At 32.8% G+C, this 22,478-nt stretch overlaps 2 protein-coding genes across 10 annotated transcripts in view; one reads left to right on the forward strand and one right to left on the reverse strand.

Annotated features, from left to right (window-relative positions):
* Nucleotides 1–327: 327 nt before the first annotated feature.
* On the forward strand, nt 328–22,261 carry LOC112126704 (cytochrome c oxidase subunit 6B1-like). 5 transcript variants are annotated; one of them, XM_024226325.1, is made up of 3 exons: nt 328–688; nt 751–902; nt 22,239–22,261. In XM_024226325.1, the coding sequence occupies exons 1-3, from the start codon at nt 387–389 to the stop codon at nt 22,244–22,246; spliced, it is 462 nt and encodes a 153-aa protein (XP_024082093.1). In that variant the 5' UTR covers nt 328–386; the 3' UTR covers nt 22,247–22,261. The 5 variants fall into 5 exon arrangements, with proteins under 5 accessions (XP_024082093.1, XP_024082094.1, XP_024082095.1 ...); XM_024226326.1 differs by lacking the exon at nt 22,239–22,261 and adding an exon at nt 1,008–1,349; XM_024226327.1 differs by lacking the exon at nt 22,239–22,261 and adding an exon at nt 1,044–1,348.
* LOC106672929 (multidrug resistance-associated protein 5-like) overlaps nt 1,791–22,478 on the reverse strand; it is a 29,166-nt gene continuing 8,478 nt past the window's right edge. For 4 of the 5 annotated variants that reach the window (XM_024226314.1, XM_024226315.1, XM_014404743.1 and 1 more), the window contains exons 10-30: nt 22,261–22,409; nt 21,401–21,511; nt 17,567–17,706; nt 16,420–16,543; nt 16,166–16,362; nt 15,064–15,213; nt 13,639–13,765; nt 13,432–13,565; nt 10,806–10,897; nt 10,222–10,418; nt 9,802–10,128; nt 9,603–9,732; nt 6,070–6,223; nt 5,865–5,993; nt 5,692–5,783; nt 5,447–5,631; nt 5,218–5,380; nt 4,974–5,157; nt 2,182–2,374; nt 1,942–2,106; nt 1,791–1,886 (exon numbers count right to left, since the gene is read on the reverse strand). In XM_024226314.1, the coding sequence (XP_024082082.1) occupies nt 1,797–1,886; nt 1,942–2,106; nt 2,182–2,374; nt 4,974–5,157; nt 5,218–5,380; nt 5,447–5,631; nt 5,692–5,783; nt 5,865–5,993; nt 6,070–6,223; nt 9,603–9,732; nt 9,802–10,128; nt 10,222–10,418; nt 10,806–10,897; nt 13,432–13,565; nt 13,639–13,765; nt 15,064–15,213; nt 16,166–16,362; nt 16,420–16,543; nt 17,567–17,706; nt 21,401–21,511; nt 22,261–22,409 (3,233 nt within the window). In that variant the 3' untranslated portion in view covers nt 1,791–1,796. Of the gene's footprint in view, nt 1,887–1,941; nt 2,107–2,181; nt 2,375–4,973; nt 5,158–5,217; nt 5,381–5,446; nt 5,632–5,691; nt 5,784–5,864; nt 5,994–6,069; nt 6,224–9,602; nt 9,733–9,801; nt 10,129–10,221; nt 10,419–10,805; nt 10,898–13,431; nt 13,566–13,638; nt 13,766–15,063; nt 15,214–16,165; nt 16,363–16,419; nt 16,544–17,566; nt 17,707–21,400; nt 21,512–21,871; nt 21,983–22,260; nt 22,410–22,478 lie in introns of all 5 variants that reach the window. The other variant, XM_024226316.1, reaches the window with a different exon arrangement.

The raw sequence follows: 22,478 nt of genomic DNA on the forward strand, positions 1-22,478 counted from the left end.
GCAAAATATTCCTTTTTTGATTAACAATATAAAAATAATTTGAAACATGATACGTTTCTCAATCATAAGTGTAATAATAAATATGAAGTATTTAGAAAAAAGCCTGCCCTTGATTAAAAAAAATTTAAAAATGATTTGTGGCAGTGTTAGGTATATTTTGTTACTAATTATTTTGTATAAGCTTTTCTTCATAAGAATCATACAAATCTGGCTTTTTGATTTGTTTTTCATCATTATCAACCTTTCAAGTGTCATTGTTTTGGTATTTTGCTGTAAACTATGTATTTTGGTTTTAAGATAATCATATGTTTACACCAGTTACACCAAATAACATAGCATGCAGACATAACACGTAATATTTAAAAAACAAAAAAACCATAGGACAAATGACTGAAGTAGACATTGACGGAATGCTCTGTGAGCCCAAAATCAAGCAGCATCAAGAGGCTGAAGAGCAAGGTGGCATATGCCCCCCTGATTCTAGATTTTTACATCAAAACAAACCCAAATGGTGCTACGCGATGTTTGAAGATTACGAAAGATGTCTTAAACATAACTCCAACAAAAAGACCTGCCAATACTTTTTCAGCATCTACAACCAATATTGCCCAAAAGCATGGGTTGAACAGTGGGAAGAACAAGTTGAAAAAGGGATTTTTCCAAGAGACCTGACAAAAGAAATGGGAAGGTAATTGTAAGTTGTTAACTAAAAATAAACGCTAAGTTGAAAAATTGTCTTTTTTTTATGAGGGAATTTCAACTACGAGGATATATGAACCCTCAGGGTGCCGGTGTTTTTGGAAAAACAACCATTTATAGTGTCCAGTTCAACAGGGTTCCGCCACACAGACCTGACAAAAACAGCACTATATTCAACACGCTAAGATGTACTCATGGAGTTTGTAAGTTTTTTGTATTGTATTGGAGTTAGGGATACCCGTTATGCTCAACATGTCTCTTTGACTTAGAACACATGATAATGTACTACAAAAATTTTATTCTCACAGAACTAATTCTTAACTAACTTTCAATGTCATATACAGAGGTGTAGAGAAGCTATTCAATTACAAATATCTGTTGGCTGCGGAGAACAATAACATTTATAAAACCCTCCTTAAATATATGCTCAACACAGACTTGTCATTTTAAATTGAAGAGTGTAATTGTTAAAAAAAAAGTAAATAAGGAAGAAATTAAGAAAAAAGATGACAAGAAAAAGAAAGAAAGAAAAGAGACAGAGCCCTGACTAATCCCTACAATAGAGTTACAACCAACTGGTAATAACAAAGGCCAAAAGGAAAAAAATTCAGGGCTCCTGGATTCGAACTCGGGGTCTTTTACCTTACAGTGACAACTCCCTAAACCGTTGTGGCAAACACAATTTTCTAGCCATGTACAATTACAATTTTTGTAGGTATATTATTTACTGTATAATTGTAAAATGCTATCAAATTCGATCCCTAAAAATTCATAACTTGATCAACCACGTGCAAATTTCCTTGGGTTGTTTGATTTTTAATTATTGTTAATGGTTGTTACAATAAATAATTATTTAATTATTAATTTATTGATTGAAATAACACATTATTTGAAAAATTATTTTTATTAAATAAGTGAAAATTGTTTTGTATTATGTTAGATTATCAACATAACATTCAAAATAATGATTAAGTAATTGATAAACTTTACATAAAAATGTTCAACAAATATATATTATGTTTTGTTTTAATTTATTTTATTATACAAATATATAGTCGGTTTTGTTTTAAATTATTTTATTGCACAGCCTCCATTTTTTAATTTTGGTTTATTTTTACATTGGTCATTTTGCAAAAAAGGGAATTGTGATTTTGAAGCAAGACAGCTGGTTCATCAAATTCAGCAACCTAAAGATACAAATAGTTAATTGAATGATACAATAAATATAAGATGTATACTAACCTTTCCATTATCAATCACAAGAATTCTGCTGCATGATTTGACAGTCTCTAGTCTATGTGCGATAATTAACACTGTACAATCTGATAACCCTTGGAAAATAGTCTGCTGAACAACGGATTCTGTACTTAGGTCCAGAGAAGAAGTCGCTTCATCAAAAATCATGACCTGCCAATAAAAAGAAAATAATAATTTGAAAAGAAAGAATGGATAAAAGAAAAAGAGAATGAAAAAAAGACAGACTTTAGTCTTTTTAAGGACAACCCTGGCAAGGCAGAGCTGCTGAACTTCACCACTTGATAAATTATCACCACCAAATATAACTTTGGTGTCCAATTTCGATTCACTTGCACTTATGCGATCCTTTAGGTTTACTTTCTGTAAAGCATCCCAAATTTCCTTATCACTATAAATTCCTGTTGGATCAAGATTGGATCTAAAAAATATATACTTATTAATACATACTTATTAAAAATATATATTTCACAAACTTCATGTCCTTGATGTAATACCATGTTGTAAAAAACATTGTAGCATTGTTTGATGGTAAATTCAAAGAAAATTTCCGATACTTGTAAACAAATTTAATGGACAATAAATGAACCATTTTATTCCACTACATGTTGCCACCTTTCAGACAATTCTGTGATTTCATCCTCCCAGAACCCAATAAAATTTTTCCCATTAAAAGTTTTCCAGAACCTGCATATCGCTCTGACAAACAGATCCAGTGGCTCTCAGATGCATTTAAATGCTTATATAAAATATGTTAAATGTTTCTGCAATGTCTGGTGTCATTGAGTGTGGGTTATTTGTGACAAAATTTTGTATGGCCATCAGTAACAGAAGAATAATCATAGAGCTTTGCTTCTTTCAAATTTGCTTCAAATGCTTTTGAATCGGCAAACCACAGACGCTTCTTAAGTATCATCCCCATACATATCACAAATTTTCCTAGCAGCAGCGGTGTTTTCTTTGTGGTTAAAAACAAAAAACAACACTAAATGATGAAAAGGCACTATTTTTTCCTCCATTTTAAATTACCATACACCTTGTAAAACATGAGATCTTGAAAGAAACTGATGAATAACAACACCTTAACTAATCCCTTTTCACAGTGCTAGAACAATAATATCTAAATAAACAAGAGGGATAAAATCAAATTGAAAAAACGCAATGGGCTGTTGATACAAGTCAATATTTTATTCAAAAATAATAATACTACTTGGGAGGCCGAAGTCACGATAGCTCAAGTGGTTAAAGCATCAGAGTGTAGGCCGGGATATCAAAGGTTCAAGTCCCGCTCGTGGCACTAATTTTTCATGTCAACCACAGTTTATATAAAAATTATAAATCAATTTAAATAATTACTATGGTTAGCGCGGACCAACTAAAAACATAAATTTTAATAACAGTATACTTAAGAAATACTTTGATTGAATATAAAAAATATATTTTGCATTGTATAAATTCACTTTTCCACATCCTAAATGTATTTGTTAAATGTAAACAATGTTTGTAAACCCCAGGCCCTGAAGATGATCTCAATAAAGATTGAAACGTTGGCAAGATAAAGAAAATGTTTTTCTGAAACCTACATCACACCAGACCGCATCTCACGATTTCTGAATAATTAAAGTAGACTTAAGAGTGTATTTTTGTCTTTTTCAGATAACCAATACACCAAATAGTTATTTATTATATCGGGTTGTCCGGAAAATAATGCAGGATTTTAAGTTTTCATTAAAAAAAATCTATATAAAATATTCTGTTTACGTTTACAGGATTACTCATTTGTATGAATGTCAACACTTATTAATCCTCTTCCAAATGATATTGTTTGTTTACCTCTGTAGCATTCCGCTACTTGGAAATAATTCAGTCATCCTTATAATGTCAAAGCGAGAATTTCGTACGATTTTCTTTTACGAGTTTAAACTCGGCCGAAGCGGAGCCCAAACGGCTAGAAACATTAACCAAGTCTGGGGCGAGGGTTGTGTTAATGAGTGCACTGTGCAAAGGTGGTTTAAAAAATTTCGGGAGGGAGATTTCAGCCTTGAAGATGAAGAAGGTCGTGGAAGGCCTTCCTCTCTTAATGATGATGTTCTGCGATCAGTGGTGGAAGAAAACCCCAAAACAACTGTTCGAGAACTTGCTGACCACCTCAAGGCGATTGGAAAAGTGAAAAAACTCGAAAATTGGGTTCCACACTCATTAAACGATCGCCAAAAAAATCAGCGCTTTGATGTTTGTGCATCACTTCTTTGTCGAAACAAAAATGACCCATTTCTGGCCAGAATTGTTACATGTGACGAAAAGTGGATTCTCTACGATAACACTAGACGTTCTGGACAGTGGCTCGACAAAGGAGAAGCTCCAATACATTTTCCAAAGCCCCCAACTCATCAAAAAAAGGTAATGGTTACGGTATGGTGGGCTTCATTTGGTTTAATACACTACAGCTTCTTAAATCCTGGCGAAACCATCAATGCTGAATCATACTGTAACCAAATTAATACCATGCATCAGAAATTGGCAGTAATGAAGCCCTCTTTGGTCAATCGGAAAGGGCCCATTTTGTTGCATGACAACGCTCGACCACATGTGTCACGTGTAACGTCACAAAAATTATTGGAGCTTGGCTATGAAACTTTGCCTCACCCACCCTACTCTCCGGACCTCTCGCCTACTGACTACCATTTTTTTAGACACCTGGACCACTACTTACAACACATAATATTCAAAAATCAAACGGAACTGGAAAATGCATTTATTGACTTTATCAATTCTAAAAATTCTGAATTCTACTCAGACGGAATTAATAAGTTACCAACACGTTGGGAGAATTATTTTGATTAAAGAACATTGCTTTAAAGTAACTAGTTTCTTTTTTTTTGTTTAATACCAAAATCCTGCATTATTTTCCGGACAACCCAATACAAACAATAAAATCTGTAATTACAAACTTGATAATGAAGTTCTTTTTAAAACTAAAAAAAAAACTTTAATGAAGTTCTTGTTAAAATTATTGTTACCTCACTGTCCCAGGAAACAGTACAGGGTCTTGTGGAATCAGAGATATCCTTTTTCTCAAAGTAATCAAATCAAGTGTCGAAATATCAAGATTGTCAATTATAATGCTTCCTTCACATATTTCCACTAGCCGAAAAATTGCTGATATTAAAGATGTTTTTCCAGCTCCTGTTCTTCCAACGATACCTTCACACACAAGGCAAATAGAATTAGCACAAATCCAGTCTTCAGATACTGAATAGATACCTATTTTTTCACACGGCCGGACATAAAATGATATATCGTTTAACGCGAATGGTAGCCCAGGGCGATACCTCAATTTAACATTTCTGAATGATATTGCACCCATGTCAGGCCATAAATCTGGTGGGATTCCTTTTGGTCCATGTCCACCTTCTTGCTCCAAACCCTGATAAATAATTTATAATAAATTTTTAGGGTATCTATTAAATCTGGCTGTTAAAATCAAAAATACCTTAATACAGGCATCAATCCTTTCCACAGAGAGAAATTTGATCTCTGTCTGATTCATCAATCGGACAGTAAATTGGAATAAACCACTTAAAGTTGAGGCATAAGAGATCGCAAGACCTGCCATCGCAGGAGGAACTTTTCCATGCATTATTATCACCAAAATGGATGTAATTAGAGTTACCAGTACTAAATAACAAACAAAATTTACTGAATAATATTAACATTAATTTATACGATTGGCATTACCTGCAATTGCATCAATTCGAACAGCCAACCACCTATTAGCAACTGAATTCATAAACATACACGTTGCATTAATATCAAATGATTTAACAAACCTGAAAATAATAATCCAGTTATTGAACTCTTGAAAAATGGAGTTTGGTATATAAATTACGATTTTCGGTGTATGTTCTTACTTCTGCAGAAATGCTTTTTCTTTTGAAAATGCATGGATAGTATCAAGGCCTGTAATCGTACATGTGATGTTACTAAATATTGGAGATCTTGTAACATTATCTAATCTTTTAAGCTCTCGAGCTCCAATTCTGTAAGGCAAAATACTGGTTACAAGATGTCCAATGGTATTATACAGCAAGTTGTATTGTGGACAAAAATATCTACCTGAATAATTTATTAACAAAATAATAAATTGTTGTCAACAAAATCAAAGGGAAGACAAAGAGAGGATAAGCCATACATATAAATAATAAAGCAAATGTAGTTTGCCATAAACATTGCAATAAAGATTCTATGGTAATGGGAAGACTAGTCTCAACTACAAATTATGAAATTAATGAAATAAATTATTATTAGAAAAAGTACAAAATAATTTTTTTTTAAACAATACTATAAAATAAGTTTACATATGAATGAAAACAAATTTTTCTTGAAGTGACATAATTATAGACACTATGTTAGAGTATGTAAGACGTTTTGTTTCCCCATTTGACATACATTTCCAAAGCAAAACATGTTATTTGGAATTGGTTGATTAAATTAGAAAAGAAGTCGGCCTTTTTAATGACCTGTGCATCACCATTATCTAGAGCTCCTCATTAAGTTTAAGGATTTTTAACAGAGCTTTTTCGAGGACTCCCTGTGTATCCTCCAGGACCAACTAGTGCTGGTTAGCTGCCCTAGTAGATGGCTATTCATTTAATGGTAATACCCAGCCTTTTTATCTCCTTGGCACAGTCATCGCCTGAAAGATGGTGGCATATTGCCCACAGCTTATTGGTTTATTACCATAAATACCAGCTCCTGATCCACACTTGGATTTGGTGCCATCTGTAATGGTGGCCCTAAGAGCAACAACAGAAAAACCAGGAGCAAGGTTGTCTGTTCCACTTACTTCGCAGCCACAGAGTGCTGCCCTCCTCACTTGCTCTTTCAAGGAAACTGCAACTAATCATTGGATACAGTACTATAGTGCAACAATAGTTTGGATATTTCATTCCACAGGAGGAATGGTATGGTATAAGGATACTAGGAAGCAGGGTTTGTGCTCCCCAGGCACTGCAGCCTTCTGGCTATTATACCTTCCTAGTTCCTTAGTTCAGTGCAATAGACTCTATCCTTCTCCTTAAGGTGGCCATTCACGATCATTCTAAATCGAACCGCGCCAAAACGTATAGCTCCATTTGGAGTGCCTGAAATTTGAGGGGGCATTTACGATCGCTCCACAGCCAGTCGCTCTGAACGTCATTTGGTGAATTACCTTCTCAAAATGGATGACGATCTCTTGTGCTACGCTGCTGATTGTTTATATATTAAAAGAAATGGTGTAAGAAGTGGCTCCTGAACAGAAGCCGTAATACCCACATCAATTTGATGAAAGATCTTTCCCTTGAACCCGCTGATTGGAAGAACTATTTAAGGATGGATGAAACGTCGTATTTATTCATTATATTTAGTGTTCTAGTGACCAAATTACTTCTTTCAATTAATTAATCTTTTTTTGTAAGGTTTTAGATGAAATGAAAAAGCTAGTGCCACGAGCGGGATTTGAATCCATGACCCGGATAAATACGCCAGTGCTGTACCACTTGAGCTATCGTGACTTCGATCCTCTCCGACACCAAAAAATAGCAAAAAGAGAAAAAATTTGAAAGGTTGTAGGTTGAGATGGGGAGTTGGGTCCAAGTGGATTGAACTATCGAAGTCACGATAGCTCAAGTGGTTAGCGCAGTGGTGTATTTAGCCGAATGTCGTGGATTCGAATCCCCTCATGACACTATTTTTTCATTTCAACCAAAACCTTACAAAAAAAAAAAAAAAAATTAAAGATTAAAAAAAGATTAACGTATTATTTACATTTACTCCAGCTTGTTACCCCCTTGATTAGAAAACAAAAGACAGTAATGAGAGAAATCACTCTACATGAAAGGTTGGCAACCACTTTATAGCTACAGGGATGAACTACAAAGAACTTAAGTTCTCTACTACAATTTCTGATCAGTGCTTAGGGGTTATCAATACCGCATCTCTCGTTGCATTTGTATCCTTTGTTTTGAAAACGATGAGCAACTGGTTGAGGACTGAATTTCTTTTATTTCTATTGTGGTAATCATTGTCCACCACTTTCCATAAACATGGTAAACTTTCATACAATTCAATCACCTCAACAATAAAATCTTGATTGGATGTCATTGCCAATAAAGAATAAACGTTTGACTTTTTGAGAATGTACGACGAAGATGTTTGCTCTGTAACAGAAAGACGGAGACTGCGCCAAAAAAAAACGCAGGTTTTCCCATTCATGACCAAGCCAGCGCTCCAATATTCCACCGTTCACGCCAGGTTTTCCCATTCATGAATGCGCCATACCGTCGTTGCGACATAGATATTTGGAGTGGCGCAATGGAGTTTGAACCAGTCTAATATTCGGCACAGCCAGGCACGCCAGTTCAGTTTTGCCATTGACATGGTTTTTGGAATGGCGTCGCTCCGTTTGGACTGCTAGGAGCGATTGCGAATGGCCACCTTTAGAAGTATCAGGTCATAGACTGTCACTGCTACAACTTCATTCCTTAAGTTTTTTCATATGTTAGGTTGAATCTCCAATGAGCTGTTGCTTCGCATTCGAAGATGATATGAGTGGCTGTTTCCTCCTCCTCATTACATAATATGCAGATGGGATCTTCGTTTTATACGCCCATATAGTTTCGATGTTTTCTCAGATACCAGTGACTGGTTAGTAGTCTTATCACTGCTCTGAGTTTAACCCTCTCCAGTTACAGCAGTGATTTTGCTAGTCTTCGTGAGGGTTGTGCACAGGAGGAAAGGGCATGTAGACATGAAATTGCCCTTCTTCCATGCAATTACACAATACCTTGTCACAAAGGTGTCAGCCTGTGGAGTGATACCAAACTGGTTGAGTCCCTGTGACTTTCTTTTCTTCTTCTTACTTTTAGATTTTCTTCTTTTTGCCTCTTCTGGGCGAGTGACATTGGAGATGTTGGGACATATGCCTCCAACATCACCTCTTTCTCACCCTTAGGTGAGCCAATGTCTGCTCTTTTCCTCTTTGATGGCATGAGCTTCCAATTATGTCGTCTTAAGTCCTTGTCCATGCTCTGTGTTCCTATCCCCAATAGCTGTGCCACAGTATACACCGAAATTGGAAGGCTGCTGCCTCCACCACGGACTTTGCCTGCTTCTGGTCTTCCGGATCTAGAGCCTAGCCAGCCGGTGGGGCTGCCAGCTTAGGATTAGGGCGCTAGCACAACCCCTCATGCTCGCTTCACCCAATAGCTACTGGCCTGGTTGCGATAGTGGGAAAAAATCTCTTAGGGCCAGTAACCCTAGGGTGTGTGCTGTTGGCATGCTTATGTTAGTGTGAGTATGCAACAAGTGAACAAACATGCATTGTGGTATTTATGTTTCCCCTAGTTTGCACGTGGTTACCCACAGCCAGCCAGAGGCGCACTGGCTTTGATTAGATCCTGGATCAGGATGCTGACACACCACACACCCCAGGACTGAGCCCAATGAAACATATTTTGATCTTTATTACAGGGGTCATGTGTATAGTTTACACCCTTTCCCAGGAGCTTTTATTAAAAGAAACTTTAATCGTATGTCTATTATTATGTCATATAAACAATAAAACAAAATAAGGATAGATGGATCAAAAGTCTAGATTACACACAAACCTTCATCCACATCTTTTGCGAATAGGTTCTGGTATCTTCCAATAGATACAGATTCAAAGAAAATCATTTTGGCTTTCAGAACTTTATCAAGCAATTGTCTATGCAATTTTCTCGATGCATTTAAACAAGTCTGAAAATAAGTGTACAATTATAATAATTAAATTTTTCAAAACGATATTTATAAATAAAATGATGATACCTTGGCGACCACAAATCCTCTAATAATAGTTGTTAAAAAAATAGCGACAATACAAAGGCAGTATATTATTTGATAATATTCAAAATCAGAGTTTTTACTTAAATCATAATCATCTTGATCAAACACCATAGAAGATATTGTACTGGAAATATCAACGGTTGGGAAAAAATCTGATTCTGTGCTATTCAAGGTTGAAATATCTTCTGTGGTAGTAATATCAGTAGTGTAATTTTCTGTTATGTCATTTTCTGTAGTGGAGTTCCAATCAGTTGGCATCGTGGTGTCAGACAATCTTTCTGCAGTAACATTTTCAAAATTATGTACAACCTAAAAAAACATTTGTCATTTTATATTACATAATATTATTAAAGGTTAAAAAAAATACAATAAAACATTTGGTACGCTTTTACATTCACTTACCCCGCTTCCAGCTTTAATCCACTGGGCTAACCACCATGAGCTGAAAGCTGAAGAGCCAACGCTCAACCCCACAGCTAATATGACTAAGAATGACACGAGCACACCACCTACGGCTCTAACATAAGTATAGAAGGTACCGCATTGAATTGAACCTTGTTCAATTTTTTCAACTGTAGTTAACTTTCCAATATTAGCATCTGTTGGGAATGACACAAATTATTTCTTGTTAATTTTCAAGTATGAAAGCATAAAAACAATAGTAAATTCACACATACCCACATAAGTCACATAAAGTAAATAAAAGTATAATTAAGGTCAAATATATTTAATAGATAAAAATATTTCTGACTTCTAAAATTAAGTAAACTACTTGTTGAGTGGTACAGAAAGGTCTAAGGCCACTTAACAGCATTTTTAAAATGATACACACATATAAAAATTATCAAAAACAAACTCCAATGGCAACACTGAAAAACTATGATATGCCAACAACAAATTGAAGTACATTTGTAGCCAAATCTAATTATTTTTGACCTAGAACTATTAGTTTGTTACACAAACACAAATAATAAGTAAAGTTATACCTTTCGTTTTATCCCTAGTAGAACGTTTTATAGTGTTCCTCTTAATTTTATCTTTTGCCTCTTTTTGTTTTGCAGTCTCAACATTTTTCTTTCTAAAAAATCATAAAGGACATTAAGGAACAATTACTGAATAGTTAGTACTTAGTTAAGTAAAGACTCTGAAACAATTTTTCAATAAATTGAAATAAATTATTTATTCTGTAAGGTTCATATTTTATGTATTATATTGTATATTATCATATATTGTTCATTTTTATCAATGACTTTTACTGTCTTTCAGGCAGCATTATGTTTCCAAGTTTTTAAAACTTTTGATCATTAAATACGAAAAATTGAACCAAGTGTGATAACATCATCATGATAAAATCGAGGGGCGAAGTCAGGACTGTACTGTGTTGCCACATCCCAGTGAAGCTCTAATAATTTTTGCCAAGTGGTCAAGGATATGAGTGCCTTGCATTATCCTGTTGGAACTATACACTTTCAGTTTGCCAATTTTGGGTTTTTTTCTTGGAACATGTCTACTTGGCTGATTAACTTCCACTTCATCAACCCTGTTATAGAACTTGTTTACCAATTTTCAAATTTATACTTGAGATAACACTTTTTTCCACTTTGAACTTTTATTAGTATGCTAGTATCAGATCCTATAGTTTTGCCACTTAATACAATGCAAAAGTTACTTAATACAGAAAAAGTTTTCCCTGATTTTGTAGCTTTAATTTGATTAACATTGATTTTGCTCTGAACATTCTAGACACGTGATAATTTCTTTTTGACTGAATGTTTGACACATACTGGTTTTTCAAAAATACAGCATATAATTCTGTTTTCCCCCTTGTACAAATTTGTCTCTCTTGCCAGTTACTAGAAAAGATGTTTTGACTTTTGGGTAACTTTTACGAACATGAAAATACACTAGTAGCACCTAGTGACCTGGCAATCCGAGGCCAAACATAACAAAGTAACAAAAATATAGGAGCCAGAACAGTACAATAGTTTTAAGAAAATGGAAACAGACTGTGCAAAAACATTACTCAATTCTCTTTGAACATGGAAAAAAAAATTTCTTGAACTTTTTCAGTGGGAAAAATAGTGGACGAGTTTTACTAAGTATCTGAGTTACTCCACAGAGATCAGAATTATTATGTATTATTGCCATTTTCTCTCGACCATTCATAAATTCAAATACTAGGAAGCAAATATGTATCAATATTTTAATGAGAATATCAAAAACCAAAAATATTGCGATCATGGGTTATTGGCCGCCCTACTTGGTAAAGCATATTCACATTTGAATTAATTGTCTAGTGTCACAGTAGGATTTCAAAATATACAACTAATATCACCAAATGAAAATCATACGCTTTCTTAGATAAAATTGGATTCTTTTTTTGTGCTAGTGTCTTTTTCTTGTTCCGTGATCGTTTTCACATGATTGCACACTCCCCATTTTAATTGGATGTTTGTCTTGACATTAACATGTTAGATCAAGCGAATTTCCTTTAGTTAATGAGGAAACTTAAATCTATCTTTCTATGTTCCCAAATTCTTCCAATGATTTTATATGTATGTATGTGATACATCGAGCTTCTGTGCACTCTCTTGGACCTCTATGATGATCATCGATTATTGCCTGAATTTGGAGATCTACAATCTCATAGAACCAGTGTTGTTCCTCTTTCAATGAAAAATCACCATCCCTAAATTTAGCAAACCAATACTGGCAAATGATTTTTTTTAAGGCTTTGACACCATATACAGCACAAAACTTTTTGTGAGCTTGATGAATTTTTTCCTTCATACGAAATACTTATACTTACTACTGAAAATTACTAAATAGTAAATAGATAGTCAAGATAAAACAACAAAAATACAATTTTTATTTACTTCACTGACTTGTAAAATCTGTAATTCGTTTTATGCTATGTCAACAATTATGCTGGCTGTAGTAAAATCTGTAGTGGTGTCTTCAATGTATTCAATATTTTATAAATTAAAGGAAAAAAACATTTTTACATAATAAATTAAATATTTTTTTAAATGTCAATTAAAATTGTGCTTTAATATGTGATAGGTTTGAATCAACCCCACTTTTTTGTGTGTAGATTATGTTGTAGCGAATCTGTGTGAGGTTGCAGCAGATTAAACCTACAATTGCATGCCAAGTAACTGTAGGTATACAACTATACAATGTGTTCATACAAACTGTATTTATGCAGTCATCATGGCCTGTAGGTTCACAACATAGTTAAAATTAAATTTTTTTTTTTGCAATAAACTATAAACTTAAAAGAATACAATATGTAAGAAATATTTTGTGCTTAATGTAGAAATATATCCAACATAATTTTTCAATAATCTCATTCAGTTATATTTTTTTATAATTAAGGAACTTTAATCAGATTTTTTGTTAAATGGTCTTATGGGCTCGCACATTAGACAGATTATGTAGTTGATTGGTTCAAATCAACAACTACTGTTGTTGGGGAATCGAACCCATGACAACGGGGTTTACTAGCCACGAATCTATCAGCTAACCACTACTACCAGCTACCGTGATCCCCCCCGTTGTATTTTCAAATGTAAATTTTATGTTGTCAACTTAATATTAAAACACACTTACATTCCTTTATCATTTGTATACGTTTCCACAAGTATTTTATATTCAGTGCTTTTTGACATAAGATCATTATGACTGCCCCTTTCCAGAATTCTCCCTTCTTTCATAAACACTATTTCATCACACCTACTTAAAAACTGAAAATACAAACAAATATTTAAGTTTTTTCACGAGTAAATAAATTGCTGGAAAAAAAACAACAACACTTACTTGGATTTTATGGGATACAAATATAACAGTCTTTTTTGCAAGTGCATTTAAAATGCACTTTTCAAATATATGCATAGCAACTTGCGTATCAACTGCACTCAATGGATCATCGAGTAAGTATATATCTCTGCAGAAAATGATAAAAAATCGTAATATTAAAAAACTACTTGTACCATATAACTATACTAATTGTGTCATACATACATAACTTATTATGTACTACGTGAGATTTTATAAATGACATGGCCTTTTATTTTGACCCTCCCAATTTTATTGTAAAACTAAGTATTTTCCAAAGGTTTGGCTGCAAAATTTTGCACATAGTATCTGGTGCTTTTATAACTTTAATAAATTGGTGTGTAAGCCAATCTGGTCTTTTCTCTCTTTTTTTCTTCAAATATAATACCCTCTTTTCACACATTTTAAAGTTCTCTCCTTTCTAAAAAAATGTATATCAGAAAATCAAAAAATTATTGGTCCTGGAGAGAGTGAAGATTTCATTCAGTACCTGGTAATTTTTATTTATTTACAACTGGTTAAAAGAAAGAAAATTGAAAATTTAATTGAATAATATTTTAAAAATCCATTTTTTGTTTATTTTTTAAATCGAAGTTTACACAACAACAACAACAAACAGTTACATGATAAAATTAAATGATCGAGTTCTGAAGGAAAACTTCTACACCTCCAGAAGGAATCAGTGATTTTTGAGTTTCTGGTATAATTTGTTTTATATTGGAAATACTTTCAAAATGTATTAAAAAAATCATCATCAACAATTAACTTGAATAGAAAAATTAATTGAACTAGAATGAACAGAATTGAACTAAAGGTCTTTCCATTCTAAAAAAATAATACCAGAAACTCAAAAATTCATCGATTTGTTCTGGAAATATTGAAATTTTCGTTCTTAACTCAAAAGTTTCAATTTAGTGTGTAACTAGTTAAAAAATGAGAAAATTGAACATTTAATTTATTTTTTAAAACATATATTTAAACAACAACTATTAATTAAACGATAAATTGAAATTATTGAGATTGAGTTCTGAAGGAAAACGTCAATACCTTCAGAACAAATCAATGAACTTTTTTCTTATAATGAAAAGAATTTGCAAAATTTGTGAAAAATAGGGTATTACATTTAGAAAAAAAGTTGATCATCCGGTCGGCTTAACTTATTAAAATTCTATTAGCACCAGCAGATCCTACATGAAACCTTTAGAACCATACCAAATTTTACTATAAAATAGGCCATATAAAAATAAAACTAATAAAGAAATCAGAAATTACTTAATTAGCATTAAAGCTTTATCTTAAATTCAAATCATTAAACACTTCAATCAAACAGAATAACTTGAATGATTACATTTCATATGACTTTTTTACATTTATTCATTCATTCAGTTGTTTTTAATACTAAAATACCTGTTGGAATACAGTGCTCTTGCTAGGGCAACTCTTTGTTTTTGGCCACCTGATAAATTTACTCCCTTCTCACCAATTTCTGTTTCATCTGCTCCAGGTAATAAATCGATATCTTTGTCTAAGGCGCAACAATGTAGAACAGCAAAATATCTACAAAATTAATTAATATTAGTGGTGTTTATAATTGTACAAAATAAAAACAACAAACATTTAAATCATTTCTCTAGGCTTTACTCATAATGTACCTTTTATTTCATTATTGAATAAACTTATCAAATAGTATGTGATAATGTATTATTTATTACTATGCATGAGCAGGTTGTCTTTGGGCTGTTAAAGGCATTAGCTGTTGAAAGTTGGATGAGAATATTAAATTTAAAAAATAATTAGTGACAAATACCCCATAGCCAATTTAGAAAACAGTTAAAAGGTTAAATAAGAAAATTGTTCAAAAGTGTGCATTCCTGAAAAAAACCGTAGGTCATTTTTCTTTATTTAAGTATAATTCTTGATAATGAGTCAAATCAACTCCCTAATTGTATTTTGCAAACAACACCCTATCGATAAACAAGTTTTCAAACCAGTAGGATTTTATCTACTTGAGTACATATCTTACATAGTGCAAAAATTAAGAAGAACAATAAAAAAAATATATAAATATAATGGTGCCAAAATTGGGGAATATTAAATGCATCTTTTCTACTTTTAACTGAAAACAATGCAATCAACGTATGTACTCACTTCATTATATGTGGCTAATGGCTATGTTATAAAGCCCAACTTCAGCTTTCAACCATTTTTCTGAAACATCGAAATATATTTTCAAACGGAGAAATGCCGATTTACTGTTTTTTACAGAACAACAAAACTTAACTCCCGAATTTCTAATAGATCATACATTTTGGGAAAATGAGAACTAATCTACTTTCTCATGTGCATAGTTTTTCAAATAACTCATTCCAAATTACCTATTTCGTTTTTATATTTATTGATTAATCTGAAGGGCAATGTAGCAAGATAGGCATGCAGCTAATAGAAATAGAAAATTTGCATTAGCATGAAAAGGGAAATAAGAGTTTTAATAGTGTTCAATGCAGCTTACCTTTTTGCGTTGAACTTCTCACCAAACAAAATATTTTCTTTTAGAGTGGCGTTCATCAGCCAAGCCTGCTGAGAAACATATGCACATGTACCGTTTCTGCAGAGCTTCCCTTCGGTCATTCTTATTTGCCCAAGAATGCCACTAATTAGGGAAGTCTTACCAGAACCTACAGGACCACATATTCCAATCAACGATCCCTACAATCAATATACAATAAGGAACTAATTAAATCACTCAGCAAGTCTATAATCTACCTTTGGTGCATAGAAGTTAATATCAAACAATATGACTTGATATCTGGGCGCTGTTAACTGCTTAAGTAAAGTTGCTGTATTTTCAGCGTCAGATGATTCCTCATCTTTGATGCTGGTACCATTTCTGAAAAAAGAAGTACATTACTGCTTTAAATAATTTCTGCCAATTTGTACTGAGAGTAAAGCAAGTTGAAAACTGCCCTACAATAAAACTAAATAAATAAAAGTTGTTATGCAGTTGGTAAGTAAAATCATGATAACTCATGAAGGGATAAATTCTGTGATGATCTACTATGGAACCTTGGCAGCCGAGTGTTAAGCATGTTGCCCCTGGCCGCTCCTTTCCGCAATAAATAAATATGATATTATATACTATAATACTCTGCTCTTGCTAATATGCAAGGATATAAGTCCATAAAAAGTACAACTAAAACTACCCAACTTTCTTACGGATCTATAATTATAATAAATTTGTGGTGATTAGTGACCGTTAATCGATATTTATTTAGAAATCGTGAGATGCGGTCTGGTGTGATGTAGGTTTCAGAAAAACATTTTCTTTATCGTGCCGTTTCAATCTTTATTGAGATCATCTTCAGGGCCTTGTGTTGTCTGCATTTCAGAAAAAAGTTCTCTGATTGATGGCCGATGCGAATTTCTTCTCATTGTTGGCGATGTCCTTTTCAGTATACTTTTAGCTTCGTGTCCATATGTAGTTGCAATTTGTTCATACAATCCCATGTTCTTCGTTCTTCTCTTTTTCTGAACGGTCACTAATCACCACACATTTCTACACGAGAAGAACGAAGAACATGGGATTCTATGAACAAATTGCAACTACATATGGACACGAAGCTAAAAGTATACTGAAGGACCTGAAGGACATAGCCAACAATGAGAAGAAACTCGCATGGGCCATCAATCAGAGAACTTTTTTGATGAAATGCAGACAACACAAGGCCCTGAAGATGATCTCAATAAAGATCAAAACGTTGGCACGATAAAGAAAATGTTTTTTCTGAAACCTACATCACACCAGACCGCCTCTCACGATTTCTAAATAAAAATTATAATAGATATTATAACATAGTTTTTTTGGGGAAAATCTCTTTGTACAACTTGCCTGACTGTATAAAGAATAACTTACTTGATTTTTTTGTTTTTCTTCAGTGTTGTAATTTGATTATTTAAATAACAGGCAAAATAGCCATTTGCAATACACACAGCCTGGGATTTGTCCAAAGGTCTCGACAAGTATGTTGTTGTTTCACTCAAAAGGAGAACACTCTAAGAAAATATATGAATTAATAAAAGAACAGTTATCTGAGTATCTTAAGTTGATTTTAGGTTTATCATAAAAAACACTTAAAGAACTAATTTGGTACATACTAGACATTGCTTGCTAATTAATTATGCCATCACTATTCTAGATATTACATTACCAGCACATCACATTCCCTTAGACCAACAGTATTAATTAACCTCAGGGCAACCTTATGTTTTTAAATAAAAATCAAGCCAGCATACATTTACAACCCCAGAACTTTACAACGACAATTACTTTGGGAGAATGCCTGTACCAAAAAGTAAATTTCATCAAGTCTACATTTTTTCTAATGTTCTAACAGTGGTTCCCAAAGTGGTCCATACGGACCCCCAGGGGACCCTGATAACATTCAGGGGTCCATGGAAAATTAAAATTGATTTGGGGGTCTCTGAACAACGACAGGGGGTTCCGCGCAAGCATTAATATAAAATAATATAATATAAAATAATATAATATAAAACAGAAGTACGTTGGCTATCTAAAAGTGCATGTTTAAATCGATTATATGCGCTCTTTGATTCAGTGTTGGAATTCCTGGAAACCAAAGACAATGATTTGCGACACAATTTAATTAACTCAAAAAATGACATAGCCTGTATGTCTGATTTATTTGCCAAATTTAACGAAACTAATTTGGAACTACAAAGTGACCAATTAAATTTAATCAAAACTAAAAGCATAATATCTGCGTTTGTTGCAAAGCTTTTTATTTACAAACAAAACTTGGGAAGAGGAGAATGCTCTCAGTTTCCAAATCTTTCGAAATTGCAAATTAGAGATGAAGATTTGCTTGCTTACTGTCAACACTTAACGGCTCTTCATACAGACCTGAACCAAAGATTTGAAGACATTCTTCATTTGGATATTCCCAACTGGGTGTTGAACTCTTTTGCACGTGCATTCAGTGCCGTTATGAACCTCATCTCAAAAGAAAGAAACCGATTAGAAATCATACACTCATAACATCTCATCACGTTCATCCAAGTCATTAATTTTTTTTATATTTTAAACAAAAGTAATTAATATTATAATTTATATATATTTATAATTTCGAAAATACTTCTTCAACAAAACTTTTTTTTTTATTTGTATTTTTTATATTATGCATTTATGTGGCTTTTTCACTTGGGGGTTCGTGGGCAATTTTTGACTATAACAAGGGGTCCATGGGTCAGAAAAGTTTGGGAACCACTGTTCTAACGTAATGCACAATTAACATTAAACTAATAATTTTCTAGTCAGAAGATCTTTTAAGACTAGGACAAACTTGTCTGCAACATTTGTATTATTAATTTTTTGGTGCATGCAAGCATAAATTTCCATACTTTTTCATTAAATATCTAAGATGAGCTAGTCTGTTTGGAGTCAACCATTGACTGCTCCATTTGCTACTGTTTTCAATAATTTTTTTTTAAGTGTTGATGAATTGACCACTTTTCTACTCGCAATACTCTGATTTATGATTTTTCAGACGATTCCAAGTTTCCTTGAAAATCAACATTGACCAATATTGCCAATGACTGTAACAGTATTCAACTACTATTATACTGTTACAGGCCTTGGCAATGTTGAGCCTGAGTCGGTTTAGTCAGTCCCATACTAGTTTATCATCTCTGATTTTTTTTTTTTTTAAATTTTATAGAGTACCTTAAGAAATGGAGTACAGAATGAGACATTTTCATGTCATACACAAATATTTCTTTATTTAAAGTGTTGTAGTTGGCTCCCTGTCTTTTTTCCCTTCCTAGATAAAGTTTCTTTAAATTAGGAATATCCAAGAGGCACGTGGTTTTTATAAAAGGTTAGTTCATTTCACATTTTTTCTTCTATGTTTCAGGCTATTTTTTTCTGCTCATCATCAAGAAACCGTAGCAGTCTCACTACCATCCCAATGTTTTTTTTTTTGCTATGAGGAAGCTTCAAATTGTCTCTCCTCAAATGGCATTACAGAAAGAAAGTGAAAATTTAAAATGCCTCTGTCCTGGCCAACAGGCCAAATAAGAATGCTATCTCGAAAAAACACGCACAAACAACAATGGGATGGTACGCAGAGTCTGTTGGGGTATCCTGATGATGGGCATGAAAAAATAGCCAGAAACGTAGAAGAAAAAATATGAAATAGACTAACTTTTTATAAAAACCACGTCTCTTGGATACTCTTAAATTTTTCTGGGTAAAATTTAGAGATTTATAGCACATCCCTCCTCTCATGCTGCCATTGATAAATAGAAACTATATATTTTGGTAAAAAATATAACGATATCCAAGAAACAGTGCACATTCAAGAGAGCTTCCACAGACGATAATGATCTTGTTGATGATCACATTGAAAAAATTTTACAATTTACATACATATTTTTATGAAATTACTACTCCAAAATGTTAACAATAAGGGCACAAAGGCATGCACATATACAGTATCAATCTATGCTAGCCCGTAATTGTACAGCTGACATGCAAAATGTACAAATTTACAAAACAGTTGGGATGAATGTTATACTGCAATGTAACATGTATATAATTTTCAACACAACTTAATATATTTTTGTTTAGATTTATAAAATGATGTTAGTAATTAACTCCCTCCACATGACATTGTTTAATGTTCCTTGTTTTGTGAAGTTGTACAAGTGGTTGATGTATTTTCCAATGTTTAATATGATCTTTATTCTTTGAACATCATTATTTCAGCCAGCTTAGTTTTAATATTTACTCATCTTGAGCTAGTTTAAATTCAAAGGATTCGGAATTAGATCACTTATTTGATCGGTGCCCTGTATAATAATTGTTGTTTGAAATGATTTGTAATAGATTAAGCATTGACATTTATTAAAGTTATTAAGTCAATTTATTAGTTACTAAAGTCCTTGATCAAGGTTTAAGGTTTCAAAAAAAATTTAGAAAATAATGGAATATTCTCAAAATCATCAAAAATATTTCCTTTTTATTTAAACAAGTATAGTGTGTAATAGATTGCCACTGGTCTAGTAATATTACAGTAACAGAACAGTAAGTGCTGAGGAAAAATGGTGCTAATATTAGATATTACTTATTACTTTTATAGCGTACTACTGTAAAGCGTGTAGAAAAAAATGTGATAGTACTCATACAGCATGATAAACAATCCCGTATAATGCAAGTTGGTATAATATGACAAAAACTTGCCACTAGTACGCATACAGTATTATAAAACAGACCTGAGTAACGTGCGCAAGATAAATTTAACATTTTCACATAGTTTCTGATTTTTTGTTTAGAAAATCAAATGTATACACTTACCTGTTGTTTTATAAACAGTGAAGCTGACAGTTTAAAAAAGTTTTATATGAAACAAATTAGTTATGTACAACACTAACAGACTATATGAAATGGAGTAATTTTTAAACTTAATCACATCTCAATAGCAATATGTGATAACCGTTACAATTTAGAGACATGCCTGAACTTGCATAAATTGGTCTGATAATGTGTGTCCTGTATAACGCGATTTCCTTTTACATGAAACGTATCCCCTGTGTTGTACAAGTGTCTACGGTATATACAACAAATAATAATAATAATAATAACAACAATAAAAAATGAGAAGAAAATAAAAAGTAAATGAACTGGGGAAATAGTTTAGGGATGGTTAGGGATAGTTTATAGTTTATGTACCTTAATTCTCTGGCTTATAACAGTAAGATCCACGATATTGCTCAAACCATATTGAAAGTGTGTGAGGGATAATCTCATTTGTGTAGAAATCATTGCCATTAATGGAAAAGCCTGAAATTATTATTTAAATTAACTGAAAGCCCCTGCATGCACGAAACATGAATCCTGCCAAATCAATCAAAATAATTAACAAATGGTTATTGTGTTGTTTGGGTTTGAGATTATGTATATATGATTTTCTTCGCACGAAACTACCTAATATTTTTGAACTTGATCAATCTATCAAATCTAAAAATTAAAGGTCTTGATAGCTTTTATTAAAATAAAAATCTTGAGGATAGAAAATATTCATTTTTTAGAGAATGATGGTGTTACAGAATATAATATAGTTAGTAAATAGTATTTTTTTATTAAGCTGCCAGACCAACAAGAACAAATCAAGCAAAACCTATTTTTTGTTTGTAAATTAACCTCAAAGCGACGTATGGCCAAGTTGAATTCCAACAATGATTTGAATCCTTCCTTTGTAAATTGTAAATTTTTTTTTAACAGCCCTACGCAAAGGGAAATAACTGTGAATGCCTGCAATTAAACGGATTAGCACAGTAATAATTATTACTATTTCAAACAATTTAACACTGAGATTTTATATTCAATACAACAATCAGTTACGGAGCAAGATTGTAAACAAATTTGACATATTGTGAAAATGTTTTGTAAACAGTTAGGAAAAAAATGACTTCAATAATATTAATGTGTAACTAAATATTAAAAAAAAAAAATTTCTTAACCCAATGTCCAAAACATTCTGGATTGATAGTGAAAACGTTTATTTCAGTCAGATAAAATGAAAGCATTACCTGAGAAGCAGCGAGATGACCAGAAACCATAATATGAATTATAAATGTCAAAATTGCAGACAAGATTGGTGCTGTGGCTGAAACTGACACAGCGAAACTTTCGCAGTAAGTTCTTTTTTTAACAAAATTCAGTTCCTTCTTGCGTATTTCTATGAGTAAAAACAAAAAAAAAATACAATTAAATATAATTAATATGTATGTATAACATAATACTAAAT

Source organism: Cimex lectularius, unplaced genomic scaffold, assembly GCF_000648675.2.
Source record: "Cimex lectularius strain Harlan isolate CLEC.00 unplaced genomic scaffold, Clec_2.1 scaffold48, whole genome shotgun sequence".
Taxonomy (NCBI): Eukaryota; Metazoa; Arthropoda; class Insecta; order Hemiptera; family Cimicidae; genus Cimex; species Cimex lectularius.